Source organism: Falco peregrinus, chromosome 2, assembly GCF_023634155.1.
Source record: "Falco peregrinus isolate bFalPer1 chromosome 2, bFalPer1.pri, whole genome shotgun sequence".
NCBI classification, from domain to species: Eukaryota; Metazoa; Chordata; class Aves; order Falconiformes; family Falconidae; genus Falco; species Falco peregrinus.
In genome coordinates, this window is record NC_073722.1 from 72,893,991 (window position 1) to 72,912,244 (window position 18,254).

Genomic DNA, 18,254 nt, shown 5'->3' on the forward strand with positions numbered 1-18,254 from the left:
TTTAGGTCTTGTGCTTTCCTGGGAAATGCGATGACTACTAGCTTATTGGGTGGCCCTATTTTTACATTTCCTACAGGGTCATTTCCACACTGCAGAAACCCATGGCAAGATGTGCAGGTCTTCTTGCAGGATCGAGTGTTTTGAGAACTGAATTTTCTATGGGATCTACCCCTATACTTTTCCTTTCTGGTACAGCTCCATTGATGCCAGTGTAAATGAGGGCAGAGCGTGCTCTTAAGTGAATCAAGTTGCTTTGTGACCAGATCTGAGCATAGGCAAGGATGATCTGTAGGACTGGAGAATGGTCAGGTTTCTAGTTCCTCCATAAAAAATTACAATGGAAGGTTTTCTATAAAAGCATCGACATAAATGCTGCCAGATTATCCTCTCTAGAGCTTGCTTTTTTGTGGTGAAGATGGGATGCTGGCTGAGCTAACACAAACTACCTCTCCTCTTCAGGCTGTGCTCAGAAAGAGCAGCACTTTACCTTACACATATTTTTGGAATATACATAGTTTGGGGGAACAACTTTAACTGCATTTTTTTTTATGAGGTAGATGAGTATACCTCCCAGCTTTCCCCTTAGAGAAGATAGCCCCTCATCCTGGAGATACTGTTCTGTATGCCAACAGGATTAGTCTATCAGGTCCTACTTTGATGCTGACTGATTCTTGCTCCCTGTAGCTAATAGGCCTCATAGTGCCTGAAGTGTGAGTTAACTCTGTCAAAGCTTTGAAGAGTTCTTACCAGCACCCTCAGTCACCTGGTGACTGGTCAGTTCTGCTGGCAGCAGCTTCTTCAGATGCAGTGCTCACCTCGGGCATGAAGAACTACAATGCTCCTACGTTTCAATGGGGGTATCTTCAAAATGCGGTCTGCAGAGTGCACACCAGCTGTCACTCAAGAGTTGTTTCATGAGTATTTGCTGGGTTTTGCTCAGGAATTTCCCTGGGCCTCTAAAACTGCTATTTCCTTTCCCTAAAAAGTATAACCGGGAGAAAATCCTGTATGCCTTTTAACGCTGGTAGGAGGAGTTGCCTGTATAACAGGTACTGCGCAGCTTTCAGGAAGAATGGGAAAGGGACCATCCTCAGGGACCACAGCCACCTCCCAACATCCTCTTCCCCTATGAATTAATGATCCTGAAAAGCGTATAGCTCTGTGCCCTGAAGAATGAGATCCATTTATCCATCCAGCCAAAGAACCACAGACATCTCATTGAGACCTCCAGCTCAAGCCCCTCTTTCATGAGGGAAAGAAACCCAGCAACTCCTGGTGACCACATGGCAGCCACAGTAGTGTTTGGTTAATAATGCCATGATCTGTATTTGAATTTGAGGCTTTATGGAATAAAGTTCTCCATCTGCTGCTACCAGTCCACCTCAGCTTTTAAAGTTTCTTCTGTGAGGCTTCACTTCCCCATTGTGTATAAAGCAAAGCTGTAATAGGGCTGAAGACACCCAGCAGCTGTATGTACACCCTGTGTACATTTTAGCATTCAAACAGAAAGCTGGGTATATGTGCAGTTAAGGAATTGCTTCCACAGCAGGAACACAAATTCCTCTTACTGGCAGCAGAAGCAGTAGCAACGGCTAACCAAAATGTCATGATAGTTTGCATTTGCTGTCTCATTCTCAATATGTGTTTTGCAGTCTCTCATAGCTGTAATTTCAGCCTCTTTGGAGACTACCTTTTCTCTTTTTTTTTTCTTCCCCCCCCCCCCCCATCTTAAACGTGTACAAAATCTGTTTCCAGAGAGTAGTACACGGAGGACAGCATCTTCTTCAGTGGGTAGTTGCTACGATGAAACTGTACATTTGAAACCAAGTCCAAAAATCAAGTTAACGGTCTTCAAAAAGGTACCTGAAATAGCTGTTGGCTCAATAGCCTGTATGAAAACTGCTGAAGTTTTCTCAGTCTCACTTGCACATTTTGTACTGTGTCCAAATCAGTAGTTATCTCCACAAATGTTTTATTCTTGCTGGCATGTGTATGTGTGCCCTTGTTATCAATATGGTATGGGATGCATGCATGTCTTTTGTTACAATTCAGATGAAGCAGGGGAGCTGTGATTTCTCTGTGGCCGTAGGAGGTGACGCAAGCTCAGCAGGGACTGCAGCAAGGTGAGTGGTGCTGCCGTGACTGGTCGGCCTGGCTGCAGAGAACACTAGCCACAATGCTGGTGTTGTTGCAGCACCAGATGGAAAGTGATCCTGCTGCATCGGCCAGGCACGAGGAAGGCAGGGGTGCAATGGTCTTGCCTCCCAGATTCCTAAATTGCCTTTTATTAAGGCAAATCTCTCACTGCTTCTAGCTGTTTGCATCTTGTTTCACCTGTGTCTAGAGGGTGGAAAACTTTTCATTTTCAGCAGGTGCTCCCTGCTCTGAAGATGACTCAAGGGCAGGCTGCTGCAGATGAGGCAATGAGAGACCAGGACCCAGGTCTCTATCTTGACTTTCATCTTGACCCAGGACTTTCATCTTGAGATTGCAAGAGGTGTAAGGAATGACTTATACAATCAGGAGGAGAGGATCTAGATGAGCTTGTATCCCTTTTCCATTCTTGGATTTCTTTTGGAGCAGATGTGTTTCTGCTTTACCAGTTTCTAAAACAGTCACTCATACACAAGTGTGCTGAGAAATTTAAGTGTCTAGTAATGCTAGTAACTTGATACGGCTAAATTTGTGTCAGCAATTAACTTCCATAATAGGTTTTCCTGCATATGTAATCGGTTCTGTGATTTATGTTCCCTGTGTTCATTTACTCTGCACAGAAGTCTGGTCTGGCTTTGCAAGTCTTAGTCTCTGCATGTGCTGCCTTATTTCAGGCTGCTGCTGGAAACATCCTGCAGCGCAGGTCTGGCTGCAGCCGCAAGGTATAGCTGGGGTGGCGATTGCGGGTTTTCTGTTCTTGCTGATGGTCTTGCTTTTCATGTTGGGTGGCATGTGTCAGGTTCCCTCTCTTAATTAGGACAAATGTGCCAATTATGTTAATGTATCTCCAGATACCAATCAGTGAATAATTAGAGACAACACATCTGTCTCTCACTGGGGAGCAGGATGACAGAAAAGATGCTACAAGGTATGTTGCTCTAAATTACAGCCACCTTGGATCATGCGCTTTCTCAGCCGGTTGCAGGGATGGCTTAGTCTCGTGGCAGGTTTTCCAGTGCAGTAGCAGCACTGGATGTGCAGATCCAGCACAGCTGGCAGGAGCCATGTGCCTCACTGCTCTGCAAATTGCATCCAGAGCACAAAGGAGCTCTGACCAAAAGGTAGCTGTCTTCAGGTATCCTCCAGCTTCTCAGCATCCGCGGTTGCTGTGAGTCAAGATTTCATTCACTGCACTCACAGCTTTACAGAGGGGCCTTCTCTTGCTAGTTAGTTTGCAAATGTAACAAAAATACCTTCTGAAGTGGAAAACTAAAAGAGAAGAAATGGGGATTTCATGCCTGCTTTGTTCCATGTGGGCTGGTATGTAAGAAAAAAGTTGCACATTGTGGTAATTTTCCATAGATGTCATTCCCATGAGGGAACACTTACCCCATCCTTCATGCCAGTATTGCTGCCAATTAAATGATTTCTGTTATGATAAGGAAAACCTGATGCCCAGTTTTTTCTACATATAAGCACAACCATCTGTACATTTATTAAGAGTTGGAGGGATGTGCCTGATTTAATTGAATAAATAGAGCTAGGTACTTGTTCACAAACTGTTGTAATATACATCCTCAATATTTATGCAAAAGCAAACATCTACTCTAGAAATGTCCTCCAGAGAGTTGAAAGATGGAGCCATGAGGGCGTGATTTGGTATGACCCTGAAGACAAGCATCTTGTGCACTTTTTAAGTGCCCGTGGGTATCCTGCTGCCTCTCTGCCTGCTTGCCCAGAGGGATGCAGGTCTCTGGAACATAAATGTCCGGTGCCCTCATCTGCCAGCCGTGGTGGTTTCCCAGTCATCATTATTCAGGCACTGGAATTAAATTCAGTTCCTGCATTGCATAGATTAACAGCCTTACTTCGGCAAGGGGGCTGTGCCTTGGGGAATGACATGGTATCAAAAGAGATTGTTGCTTTTAACTTCTGTAACAACAGTTTGCATACTTGTCATTCATAAATCTGCTTTGTTCTCTTCGCTTTTGTATTTGATACCTGATCTCTTCCTACTTACAAGACAGAAAAATCCTGCTCCCACCCATTCCGATTACCTCAAAAAAATAAATCCGAGGTTTGGAGGTGCTGAGCACTGCAGTCACCTGCACCTGAAAAAAAGAGACTGTTAGTAACTGAAAATATGTACCAACAATTGTCTCATTCACATGTTGCAGTATGTTTAATTAGTTACCATTTCTACAAGGACTGAGTAAGAAAACACAACTGCTGGAGGGGTGCACTCTTTTTTGTGTTGCTCTACTGATGGCTAAAATGTGTGTGAAAGGACATTCCCATGTCTTGTCAAATCATCCACCAGCTCCTCCCTTCAGATTTGATGACATTATAGTTTGCAATGTGAACAGACTCATGACATCATAAAAATCTGGATACAAGAAGAAGACTGAATTACATATATGAAAGAGGTAGCTTGTAGAAGTGATGGATTTTAGGCATGCACTCACAGTACTGATGTACTGGCAAAACAGACTTTTCAGAAAAAAGGATGTCCTGTTTTCTGCAAACTTAATGTTTTATTGTTAGCAAATTCTGTGAGCCATTAGGTGAAAAGGATCGCTTTCCTAACAGGTTTGGTGAAGAGCCAGAGGCAGTATACTGAATTATACAGAGTACTTTTTTTTTTTTTCCCCCCTGATATTGGCAACTCCTGTTTTTATACTATCTTCAGTGTTTTTGCAGGAATGACAGGCAATTTAATGCTTATAGCTTTAATTTTGTCTAATCAGTTGAGACCCAGACTGAATATGCGTGTGTGTAATTTTGTGGAGGGGGAAAGTGTTGCAGAGTACTGGAAAAAGAGAACCACATGCTTGAGCATGGAGCCTTGCATAGCGCCAAGGGCTGCTAAAATATTTGTTTGGAATGGGCATACCAGAAACATTTTGGACTGAGTCTTAGACCATGTAGACTGTAGTCCTGTCATCACTGATGTCCTGATGTTCTCTATGTGCAGAGCACAGGAAAAAATACAGGTGGATTTGAAGGTGGTGTGCACACAGCTGTGGCAGCGCATGCAGCATCTTTTAGAGTCCTGACTCAAGTCTGTACTCCATCTCAGAAATAAACAATGGTATTAAAACCCAAGACAGACATTTCATTTGTGTGAGAGGCAGGGGTTAAGTGGCAGCTTGCCAGTGGTGGAGAGGTAAGCTCCTGGCCTGTTTTTCAGTCTGGAATGCATGCAGGCTTGACCTGCAGGTGAGGAAGGAGGTAAATATTGCCGTTGACTGAACAGGAATCAGTCTGTCTTGATTATACCTGATACCTATTAGGATTCAAGAAAGGAGGAAGAATAATTTTAGTCATCCTGGCAAGGAAAACCAGGTTATTGACTAAGAGCTTGTCTATTTCATGGTAAAACACGAATGTTGTAGTGACAGAAACATAGCTTCCAAAGTTTTACGTCGTTTTTCTTCCTTCCCTGTTCCTTGCAGACACATGTATCCATTTCCATAGCCCTTTTTGCACCACTGAGTTTAAGCTATACAGTATCTATAGTTGTGAGACTACCACATCCTGCAGCGATCTGCTGTGGGAAAAGAGGGTTTAACTGAAGCCTTCCTTGGGGCAATGGCTTTGCATCCACTAAGATGTATGTCTTTGGAAGCAGCTCACACCTGATGCACATCAACCCAAACTGGCATAGGGGAACTGGAGCTGCTTAAAGGAGGGCTAAAGATGGGCAGTGGATAGTGAGCAGCTTGAATCCAAGCCCACATCTGCCAGTGCTGGTCATGCAGCCTTGGACCAGTTCTGTGTGGGGATGAATTGAGCCCTCTGTGTTTAACACTGGGAGAGGCCATCAGTTTTCTCCCCATGTCTTGGGGCGGTCTGTACGTCTGTCTCAGATGGGGAGCAGGTTCTCTGTTGGTTTTGGGGTATGTCGATGCTTGGATACTTCTTCAAATGTATTTGGAAAAGTGGGGATTCTGAGAGCAGGTCTTGACAGTTATGGGTCCAGTGGGTTGATTATGTTTATGTTTTTCTTTCTTTAATTAAATCATGGGCACAAGCTGAAGTGATCCAGTGACATGAAGGCCTGGCTTTCATCCATCCAGGGCCCCAGTCCTGTCCTTCAGAGCACGCTCAGTTCAAATGAAAACAAGCTACTAGCTTTGCAGCCAGATTATATTAGAGTGGCTCACAGCAGTCAGCTGGGATATAATAGGGTGTTTCTTTAGGAAGGCAATAAAGCGAACATTGTCTAGATTAAAATTACATGTGAAAATATTTTTCTGTATAACCAAGGAAATTATGCTTTATTAAAATAAAATATAACTTACATAAAGAAAAGGGAAAAATAAGCACTGATGTAGTCTTTGTGATTCCCTATTTCCTTGGTAACTGTCTCTATTTTGTTTAATCTTGATTGCCGCAAAGCAGTAACATGCATGTACGTGTGAGTGCATGTGTTCTTGTAAACACTGGTGTGTTTGTAATTTGTTAGTGTGACCTACTCCACTATATGGCATCAGTGTGTTAGACCCAGCACAGGTATATACAAGGTTACTGCATTATTAACTGCCTAATTAGACAAGACATACAAAAGAATGGGTAGAGATCTCTGCTGTTTCAGGGTTTCTGTTGTTGCAAGGGGATTTTGTGTTTGTAGATATGGTCGTAAGGTATCACCCCTTCTTATCCCTTTCCTCAGACTCTGAAAGCATAGATCAGCTATTTGTCTCTGTACAGTAGCTGGCAGACTTTGATAATGCATGAATGTTTTCAAGGCAAAGCAGTACAACTGTTGTGTGGATGGCTGGGAGGGAAGGGCACCTGCAGGAAAGGGTAGGCATGAAAGTGTTCTCCCGCGTTTCTGCTGTGACGTTTTGTTTCAGTTGGCAGCCTGCATCAGGTGAGTCTTCCGTGAAATGCCTTGACTCGTAGCACTTTCTGGAATGAGTAATGTAATCACAGATACTGTGCCCACTGTGGTGTGACCCAGCGCTGACTCACTGCCTCCCCTCTGGCCCTTTGAAACCCCAAGGTGGAGTGGCTTAAGAATGAAGAGGTAATTGATCCTGTGGAAGACCGAAATTTTTACATCACCATTGATCACAACCTGATCATCAAGCAAGCCCGGCTTTCTGACACAGCCAATTACACTTGTGTCGCTAAAAACATTGTGGCCAAAAGGAAAAGCACCACGGCAACTGTGATCGTCTATGGTAAGTGATGCCTTGTCTCGTTGCATGTGGATGGACAAGCACTCAAAGCAAGAGGAGGGACAGGAAGGGGATGCAAAATGTCTGTATGCAACTTTCGCTGTGGCTGGTGTCCAGGCTGGGCCGCCTGCGCTGCCTGTTGACCTGCAGCCATATGCTGGGGCTGCAGTCAGGACTCATTACCAAAACCACTCAGAAGTACAGGTCTGATGGCTTGGCTTGTTGGTGACAGACAATGGCCATGTAAGGAAGAGCAGGCACCAACACAAACAGCTGGCTGCCTTGTTGAAGAGAAGGCAGTTGCCCCCCTTGCCATAACACCCACTGGCTGGATGCAGCAGGAGTGCCCAAGGCATTGCTTTCTACCAATGCATTTCACATTCTTAGTGATACTTTTCAGAAACAGAAGTAAAGCTGAAAGGAGGTTTGTTCTTCCAGATATTGGTAAGAGTTTCAGAGGTCAGCAGAATCTTCCATCTCTTGTATTTCTTTAAATAAGCTTATTTTTGGTGTCTACTACAAAAACATACTCTGATGTCAGGGGCAAAGTAGCAAAGCACTCTGTGACCGACATTCATAGGCACACAGCCTAGCTTAAAAGTATACATCAGGGGAATACAAACCATGAGATAACATTATCCTGTGTCTGCATCCGCAGTCCTGATAGAATATTGAGGCTGGCCATGCTTTGGCTGGCCAAATTAGATGCCCTCCTGGGGTCTCTTCCAGCCTGTGTTGCGCTGCAGCTCTGCCCCACCTTCCAAGCCTTTGACCCTGCAAAGTTATTGCCCCGGTGCATCCCAGGCAGGGGTACCCACCAGAACAAAACCTGCTCTGATGATGTGCCAGCTGAGTGTCCTGGTGTTCCTTACAATCAGCTTAATTATAGGATAGATGAGTAAGAAAAAATCCCTATGATTATCCCTAATATTCATTTCATATTCAGGGTAGCAGTTGGATTTAATTGTAAGCAGTTGCTTCCCTGAAGTTACAATGAGGGCCTTTTAGATCAGTTTTTATAGAAAACTGACTGAATTGAGTTGATTAGCAGTGTTTGTGATATAAAGGAATGGACCAAGCCAAGAGCACTGTGTTTTGTAACAGTGATGAATGCAGAGACATAAAGATGTAGGCATATTGCAACTCTTCCTCATACATATACAGTATTTTTTCAGTGGTGCAGTCAAGAGATGTGCGGGGGAGCAGCCATCTTTATGGGTTTTACTACTAGAGCTTCTTAAGAGTTCTGCCATGTCAGAAACATTTGGGTTTAGAGAATCTGAGCAGTTAGTATGTTATCCATGCCCTGGCAATGACATTATTACATAGAGCAGTGCAGCTCCTTCTTCATCCACCTGTTTATCCCAGAAACTGAGGTGGGTGAAAAAGAGAGTAGCAAAATATCTTCCCAGAGATAAACAGTCCAATAATAAAAACACATTTCATGTGAGTTCACTCTGAACAGCTTACTTATCTGTTATGGAGGTGCTGGGACTTTCATATGCACCAGCTGTGTCCACAAAGGGGTGAGTGAAGTTGTCCTGACATCTTGAAATCACATTCTGAAAAGAGAAGAAAATTATCAATTTCTAATCAAAGCATGGGGGTCTGTCAGCATGCATAGATGATGAGTATATCCAAGAATGAGCTGGAGTGCAGGTTAACTCCCTTTGGAAGCTTTCGGGGGGGCAGGCTCCTGGCTGGCAGAGCTGTGGGTGCTTTCTGAACCTGCAGGGATCTTGGCCATACACAAGGCATCAGGTGCTTTGTGCTCAGTCAGGTCAGTTTTCAGCAGAAGACAGGTCATCTGCCAGCCCTGACAGTCATCAAATGGTGGTTTTCATTCATAGTCAGCATTTCTTCGACTTGTACAATGACTTCTGCTGTGCTGTACATTCAGGTACCTTGGAGATGTGGGTTTGTGTCTGTTCAGTGCTGCTTCTCATGCTCTTCCCAGCCATCACTTGTGACTGCTGTTGGAGACCGCATGACACAGAACCAGTGGCACCTTTTGGGCTGAGCAAGATGGCTTGCTTATGCAATCATAATCTCTTTCTCTCTTGCTTTTCAGTGAACGGAGGCTGGTCTACCTGGACTGAGTGGTCAGTGTGTAACAGCCGATGTGGGAGAGGCTTTCAGAAGCGTACAAGGACCTGCACCAACCCTGCCCCACTCAATGGTGGTGCCTTCTGCGAGGGCCAGAGTGTTCAGAAAATAGCTTGCACCACTCTGTGTCCAGGTTTAGTATGAACACCACATAGCCCTAGATAAATAATTTGTCTGTCACGAGTCATTTCAGGAGAACACTATTAGTTACAAAAGCTTCCTTCTCTTTAATAATAAATCCAACATTTCAGTGAATGAATATGGAATTGTATTATGTAAGGAGATAAAATAGTGAGCACATTATATCAAGCAGCGAGGGATTCAGCCCTACTTTTGCATGCAGCTTGCACTGGTGTCTCAGCCCTAGTAATTCAGGGGATTTGGGGAACATTGTGAGCTTCAAATTGTAGGAGATAAAGTTTGAAAGCTCTGGAAAAGGACTGGAATTTGAATATAGAAAGCAACTGTGATGTAAATTTATTTGCAGTATCTGTTCAGTCCAGCTGCTGCAGCAAGTGAAACATCTGGGATGTGGATGTTAAATTTGAGTCACATGTTTACGTGACTTCAAATACAAAGACATTTATACTGGACAGAGATGTGTATCCATACCTTTTAAAGGTATTTAAATATGAACTTCTGAAAGATAGAAAATTGCTTCAGGCCATGCAAGGTAGTTGGCGGCTTTTCTGCCATCTGTGCTATTGCCCAGTGCTTTCCTACTGCTGCAGTCCCACTCAAACCAATGGCAGTAAGGATGTCTTCAGCTTTTGAAGCTTGGCCATCCAACTCCAGGTCTTAGTGGAGGGTGGAACTTGAAAAGCTGAAATTTCATCTCTGGTCCCTGTTCCAAGTGACAGACTTTGCTCAGGCTCTGTCACTGGAACAATGCCATCGTTTTTTCTTTGGCTGTTCAGTTTAGTGCTTTTGAAAATTGTGGGATTTTGACAGGTGCTAAACACATTCCTGATTCTGCTCATGTGAAATAGATCAGCACCCCTAGATATTTCTTTTAATAGAAAATATCTAATATTAAATATCTTCTTACTAAAGAAGAATTTCTGGCCAAGTTTAACTTCTGTGTTAAAACATGAAAAAAAAAATTAAAAAATCACAGTTTCCTGACTTGTTACTCATTTTCTTGTACACTTCAAGCACAGATAAACTGCTGACAAGTTTATAAAAAAGGGGAGGAAAGAGCAGAAATGGGGCCTGGGCAGAGAGAAAGGGGAGGGAGAGTGAATGCTTTTACAGGCCAGAAATAGAACTTTGAGAAGAGCAGACTGACTTTTTAAGAAGAGCAGACTGATGATCCTTCTGCCTTGCCAGGAATGTCCGGGGGTTGCAGGCCGGCTTGTGCCAAGAAGTGCATCACTTTCACTTGGTCTCACTTTTGTGTACCCTTTAACAATTCCTGTCCTTTCCTTGTCTCAGTGGATGGCAAGTGGACATCCTGGAGCAAGTGGTCCACCTGTGGCACAGAGTGCACCCACTGGCGAAGGAGGGAGTGCACAGCCCCGGCGCCGAAGAACGGGGGGAAGGACTGCGAGGGGCTTGTGCTGCAGTCCAAGAACTGTACTGATGGGCTCTGCATGCAGGGTAAGTGTCACTGGGACGCCTCTAGGATCTGGGATGTGTGTGGTCGCAGAAAAACCTGCAATAGCTGTGGATCAGCATCAATGACCTAAAGTCACAGAACTGTTTGTAGGATGAAGAAATTTGTTAAGAGTTCTCACCGGTCTGGACACACCAATTTTCTTCCCTGAAGATGAATGTAATGCTGTCTAAGGTTTGTGAAGCTGAGCAGTGAAGATTTAGAAAGTCTCATAACAGATCCCTCTCCCCGCAGCCCTCCCCACCAAACGGCTCTTCTCTCTAACACTGGTTCAGCATCTGTCCAGGAAACCTTTGCAGTGACTCTTAACGGCAATGGACATGAAAAGTAGAGGGTTTAGGGCAAAACCAGCATTTTCAAAGGAGTAAAATTGGCAAAGCAGATCAGCTTGTGGCTTCTTACTGTCAGGAGTGGTGGGTGCATGTGTTTCTACCCGTAATAGTTATGCCCCTTTTTGAATTTCAGGTGCCCTGTAGTAGAAAGAGGTACCATGTATCTATGCAGTGGTTATGCAGACTTCATATATAGTTATCAGCATGATGCAGCCTCCTGAAGATCAGCTCTAGCACTGCAGTCTATTCTGCCTGCACCTATTCATGGCATGGTGGTGCCTTTGTGACTAATAAGAGTGAGAAATAAAGAAAAGCAGGCTTTCCGAATGATTCAGACATATGCTGATGAACAACTAGTATTCTCTGCACCCAATCCCTTTTCAAAAATGAGATCCTTTCTGTTCTGCTGGTGCAGTGAAACTTCCTTTTACATTTCATTAGCACAATAACCAAAGCCAAAATCCTCATACACCCCTCTCCTGTTCCCTCACCCTGTCTCTCTGCAGTACTTCTCTGTCAAGCTTCAGCTCTCCATTGACCAAAGAGTTGTGGCTGTAACTATCCGGTATCTGTGTTGAGATCATAAAATTCTTTGAGTTCTCTCATTAAAAAAGAGTCAGGAATTTTTGTTCTCTGAGACAGGTTACTTTTGACTGAAATAGTCACGATGACAGAGAAGTGACACTGCTAGCTAATAAATAGGTCTGTTTCTTGAATAAGTGCCATAGAGGTGGCTACTGCGCTGGCAGCAACCTCTGAGCTACCCTATGGCACAGCATGGCCATTTGTTCTGAGGTTTGCCAGATTTAGAAAAACGGCTTCTTCGGTGTGCCTTGCACAAACACTTTCATCATGTTCAAAACTATCAGTCAATGTCAGCAGCCTATAAAGCTGTAATTCCTCAGAACATTCATTTTTATGGGAAAGACAGAAAGGTGAGATTCAGAGCTCCTCTCTTTTTCTTTTCTAAAGATAGAAAACAATAAAAATCCAGCCACAACTTCCTGTATCACAAACACCTTGTTGACTTTTGTCGTGGGGAAGCTAATGTACTCTTAGCTCCAGCAGTGTGAATAAGTCATTATGGTAAATTAGGAAGAAAAGATACATTTCTCCATACAGTAGAGTTCCTCACTATCAGACTATATATTTAGACAGGTGTATGTCATCTTTGTGTACATGCATGAAGAGAGCTATTTAAGCAAAAATCTTGTGGAAAAGTAGATATAATGGTACAGCAGAATAAAAGCCCTGTAGGGATCTCATTTATCTGTTGATGGTATATTGCACTTTATTTGTGAAAGTGGATACTGAGTATAAAGCAAAGGTCTTCAGCAGGAGAGAGGGTGAAGCTGTGTTGAATCCTATTCTGCTTCATATATATCTATATAAAAAATGGTAAAGAAAAATATACAGTCACATATTGACCTACTTGGCTCCAGGGGCCGCGATAATCCTTCAGTGTTGGAATTTAATGGCAGTGTTTTAATGGTGTCTTTATACTCGTGGGGTGTCATATACCTGTAAAACTTACAGTCCTGCTCCTCGATCCATCACTGCTGAGAAGATTGATTTGCCATACTTGGTGGCAGTGTGCCTGCTGCTTGCCCTTTCTCTCTCTCTCTCTTTATTTCTGCTTCTCAGTTTATGCAAAATGAAACTGAACACTTACATTTTTGTGAGTGTGGATCTACACTCATAGCAAATCTGCCTGCTGAGCTGGGAAGAAACACAGGACTCCTTTCATTCCTAAAACATCATGGCTCTTTGCACATTATTTGAGGCTGATGGGCACTGGCCTGGAACTGACATTTCTCCTAGCCTGGGGACCCATGGATACACAACAGACTTTTCCAGTGCCTTCATGGCAGTGGGTCTGGCATGGCACAGGTGGCACGGAGGGAGCCACAGCCACCCTTCCTCTGTGCCCATAGACCTCTGGGAGCTGGTTGGCCTGCTGCTTACCTGCACCATAGCCAGATCCTGCTCCTAGGTGCCCTGGTGCTTCTTCCTTAGTGTCAGTCTTCAGTGAGAGCTTGAAGGTTGACTTGAGCGCCATGGCTGTAGCTGAGGTCAAAGAATTAGTAGCCAGACCCTCTTACCAGGAGTCAGTAGGCTGTTGCTTTGACAAAAACTCATTTGTAAATATACATCTCTATATATATCTGTACATAAAAGAAATCCTGGAAAATACTGGATTGAATGAGTCTAATTTACAAGCCCTTTCTCTTCCAGTCTATTATTCACTTCAGTAGCATCAGCTGGATAAATCAATAAGCTTTTTCATCAGACTGCCCCTGCTTGAGCAAAGAGCAGCAGTCTGCACCACTATCGATTTCTGTGGGGATAAAAACTGCGGAGCTTTCTCCATCCCTTGTAATTACAGTACTTCACACCCAAAGCTGTAGTTTGTGCTTACCACTAACTGTGGCATTTCTCGTGCAACTTTGCTGTCACATTTATTCAGACTAATGATCTTGCTGGTACACACATACACTCCCTTATCCGGTAGTTAGTATTTTTCTGTTAACATGAAAGGATGAACAGTCATTAAACCAGAAAGCCTGCAGAGAGACAGCAGGCTGAATTGAAGAAGAAAAGTGGCTGTAGTGAAAATTTAGGACGGTCATTGCTATTTTAAGTTTCCAAATGCATAATATTGCCTAGCAGGTCCCATTATAACAATTTCATAATTCCCATAATAGCATTAATATGATCTTCTGGAATAAAATATGCTGTAGGTGTAAGAAGAATTAGCTGGTTACCACCCACGCTAGTTGCATTATTGCCTCCATAGTTGCATTATTTCCCATTTGAAGTGTGAATATTGTGGTAAATACTTCAGTACAAGGAACAATGCTTTTAAAGGCACACACTGCATCACACAGGGGATAGCTATAAACTGAAACACTGCAATTAGCCCTCTACTCATCCCGTCTAATTACTTTGGTGGGTGTTCTGTGTGGGGACTAAGCAAGCAAAGCACTTCACTGCTGGCTCAAACTTCAGCACAAGTAGTTCCCTTCACTAGATCACAAATACGTTTAAAGCAACATGCAAGGGGAAGTGTTTTGCTGGGCCAAGTCTGGAATGGCTGCAAGATCATGTGTGTCGTACCAAACAGGTGCTAAAAGTCCCTGGTGGGCCAAATTCTGCTTTGCATTATGTGTTAAATGCTGCTGGTAATCAGGAAGAGTTGGACAATTTATGAAGAGAATTAGCTGTGTTGCATGGCTATGTTGAAGGCTTGTTAGATGAGTTGTGACATGCAGCTGTCATGCTCCGAGCACGTTACCTGTGTCAATTCTGTTGATGATCTGAAGTGACAGTGTTCAGATCTGAATTGTCCCTGTCCTGAATAAATAAGTACAGAAATTCTGTAAGCATGAGTTTGGTGCCTATGCATGCTGGTAAAGCTGTTGGTCTTTTTTGAAATCATGCCTGTGATGTGCAGGGTTGGCCCTAGCACGGTCAGAGGGAGACAACCAGTGCCCCTTCTTCAGCTCACTGTTGGCTTTAGTATACCACTGTGGCTTTTCATAAAAGACTGGCTAAATTGTGCTTTCAATTTTTTTTTTTTTCCAAAACACAGGGCCAGCTATCTTGCAGCAGCAAATACTGAAGCACATGTTGTCACTTGAGGACTATGGATTATACAGTTACATAAATAGTACTGTTTCTCTGTGTAGTAAAAACTATTTACTTTATACAGTCTCACAACATGGAATACAAATCCATCACTGAACAGGGCCAAAAGGAAAATTCCACTTGTGGATCGTTGCGAAGTGTCATCAGACCCAGTGTGGGCTTCTCCTTTGTTGCTCTGGATTTAAATAAACAAGCATAGAAAGGCTGAGGTGTGCTACTATCACTCTAGGAAGAAAAGATTCAAAACATCTTCACCCATCATTACAGACAACACTGTGGACTAACTCTTGGGTCACTTTGGTTCTCTTCCCTGCATGCAGCTTAACTACTTGGAATTTCAAATAGCAGACACGCTGCTTGAGAAAAAGGTACCTGTACCATGGTGAAGATGTTATTATCAGACTAGTAATTCCATTCCTTGGTGAAAAAAAAAGCTGCCTTCTTGTCAAGAGTGAATTGATATGAGATGATGATGGCAAATCTATATTTACTGAAGACTTTGAAATCCTCATCTGAAAGGCAATATGAAGTTCATAGGTTCCCTCTTACAATGATAGTGACTAAGATAAGTGAAAAAGATGTAGTTTGTCATGCTTGTGCACAAAATGGCTAACTGCTGCCCTTTTCCAGTCTTGTGCCTGTTTATACACAGATCTCAAGTAGAAAGCAAGGTTAACCTGATACTAACATCTCTTTCTTACTGAAACATGTATGTTCTGCACATGCCCTGCTTGTTTGATGTAACATGCCAGAATCTCTGATGGAATGAGCAATCATTTCCCTTTTTGGCTTGTTTTGAAAGCAGGCATTCAGGGAAGCATTACAGGGCAGAGCAGTTTGATGAGGACCTCTGGTCCTCCAGAGCAGATTAATGTGCAAAGAGCAGGGGAATGTTTCCCAGACTCCAGGAGGTAAGCAAAGCTCTCTCAAGGGAGACTGCAATAGAAGCCTGTGTGTGCAGAGGAATGAAATAAAACCTTTCATTAAGAGCATGTAGGTCAAGGGAGAACTTCTAATACATTCAGTCTGTCAGCATAATGATATAGCCACCTGGCTTCTTTTGCCGAGTCCTTACAGAGCGGGTTTCATTCATCTGAAGAACACATCTCATCTGTTCCTAGAGGAAGTTTTCTGTAATATTGTTATTTGATATGAGTAAAGAGATGTGTTATTCTGTTTTCAACCCAACTACTATGTAATGGTGTAGCAGCCAAGGGAGTTTGTGTGCACACCTCAGAGTTACGACTCATCTTTATTTTCATTGTAGTGACACGAGAAATCCCCAGCTGAGAAGCATCCACGCTCTGGTGGGCCCTCTGCAACTGAGAGCTCTTACCTAGAAAGCCTACTACTCAAAGCAGATAAAAGCACTGAGAGAAAATAGAAGTGCAGAGCCACAAGCTGAACCCAGGATGGTGAAATCACTGTGTCTTACCCCAGTCAGTTCAGAAAGAGCCACCTCCACATTAATTTTAATGAGGGGCAATTGCTCTAAGATCTCTAGGCTATTTTAAAAAATCTCAACTACTTGAAAAATAGTATAGCCTTGCAAAGAGGAGAAAAAACCCAACCTTGTCTATCTACAGTTTTCATTCTTCTTAATTCCCTTGGGTTTTTCTTATTCTTCCCTTATTCCTTTGCACGTTAAAAACCCCAAAAACTTACTCAGATTTCAGAAAAAAAACCGCAAAGCTTACAATAAAGTCTAACTGATACATTAACATCATTTTAGGAAAAGAAAGCCAAAACCCTTACAGTGACAATAATGACTGTTTATATTTTCCTTTCCATGTACAAAAGTGGCATATTTCATGATTTTTGCTTTCCTGAAAGGGTATGAGGCAGAGCAAGGTTACATGAGCAGCCCAAGGCTCATCAGGGAGTCATGACAGATCAGGAGTAAAACTCAGCACTCCCTATTTCTAAATCAGTGTTCTACGTAAAGCACTAACAAAAACATTGGCAGCATCCTGAAATGAAAACTCACGTTGGGAAAGGAAGTTTCTATAGATTGGGAAATGAACATTGAGCTGATCAGCTGATTCTGAAGCCTGGGATTTTTGAGCTTATGAGCTGGGGGAATACAAATTACCTTACCTGTGATCTTACAGACCTGCCAAAGATTTTAATACCTGTTACTGAACATCGATGTGGTTAACTCATATTTTCCATGAGCCTTTTTTTCCAGCATTCCTGACGGTTTTTACCTCCTCTTCTAGATACTCTTCCAACTGTCCCTTCCTTCATCTAGCTGTTTGCCATGTGTCTTCTCTTCAGTGCTGCCCCATGTCCTCCTTTCAGCCCTTGCTATAACCCGTTTTCTCTTGTCCTGCTACAACTGCAAAACAAAGCAAACCTGAGAAAGTCTATTTAACGTTCAGTGATTGCAAGGGAGGAATTTGCAAATACATAATCTAGCAAATTGAAATGCTAGATGTGTTTACTTTTGCTGTCAAACATGCATAGCAAAACCAATGTGAAGGTTCTGTGCTTCTAAGATACTAAAGACTGACATAAGATTTAGCCAAAAGGTCAAAGTCCTTAAACTGTAAAAGACTGCATAATGTCAAAATTGCCTATTCTAATCCACATCAAATTTTAGCAACAAGTTATCCTACTCTTCCATCTTACCCCACCCCCATATAGATGACATGCATGTTTAAACTCAGGCAAGACCTTTCTAGCAATGTTAACAAAATGTCAGGATCTAATTTAAAATGAAAACATAGTTGCAATCTTAATTATAGAATATCTTAAACTCCTGTTCAAGGACTGAACGAGAGACTCCCTGTTTAACCTACCTGCTCAGGAAAGATCTGAGATAATGCCCAAGTAAATAATCAGTCACAAAACCTCAAGCTCTCTGTTTATTAGCTCACCCTGAACATGTCAATAATTAATCCTTTAGAACGAAAATAAATTACTGTACATTATCTCTGGGATGCTTGATATCATATCTGACCTTCAGCATCATTATTGCAGACATGAAGGTCTTTCTTTAGAATAGCAAATATAGGAAGAAGCTGGGTAAATTCTCTCTGAGAGTTTTTTCCAGCTCTAGGGACTTTGTTGTTTTTTGTTTTTTGGTTTTTTTCTAAATTTAACCACTACAAATAAGGTATAAGATATCACATCCTCTTGTTTATGTGCTAGAGTTCCTGGGAAGTAACACGGGAGAGAAACAATTAACAGCAATTACAATTCAAAGGTTAT

The 18,254-nt window shown here is 42.7% G+C and overlaps 1 protein-coding gene across 2 annotated transcripts in view; it reads left to right on the forward strand.

Annotated features, from left to right (window-relative positions):
- Positions 1–18,254, forward strand: part of UNC5C (unc-5 netrin receptor C) — a 260,978-nt gene that overhangs the window by 203,352 nt on the left and 39,372 nt on the right. For both annotated transcript variants that reach the window (XM_055796197.1, XM_055796196.1), the window contains exons 5-7: positions 7,163–7,343; positions 9,412–9,579; positions 10,881–11,045. In XM_055796197.1, coding sequence (XP_055652172.1) covers positions 7,163–7,343; positions 9,412–9,579; positions 10,881–11,045 — 514 coding nt within the window. The remainder of the gene's footprint in view (positions 1–7,162; positions 7,344–9,411; positions 9,580–10,880; positions 11,046–18,254) is intronic.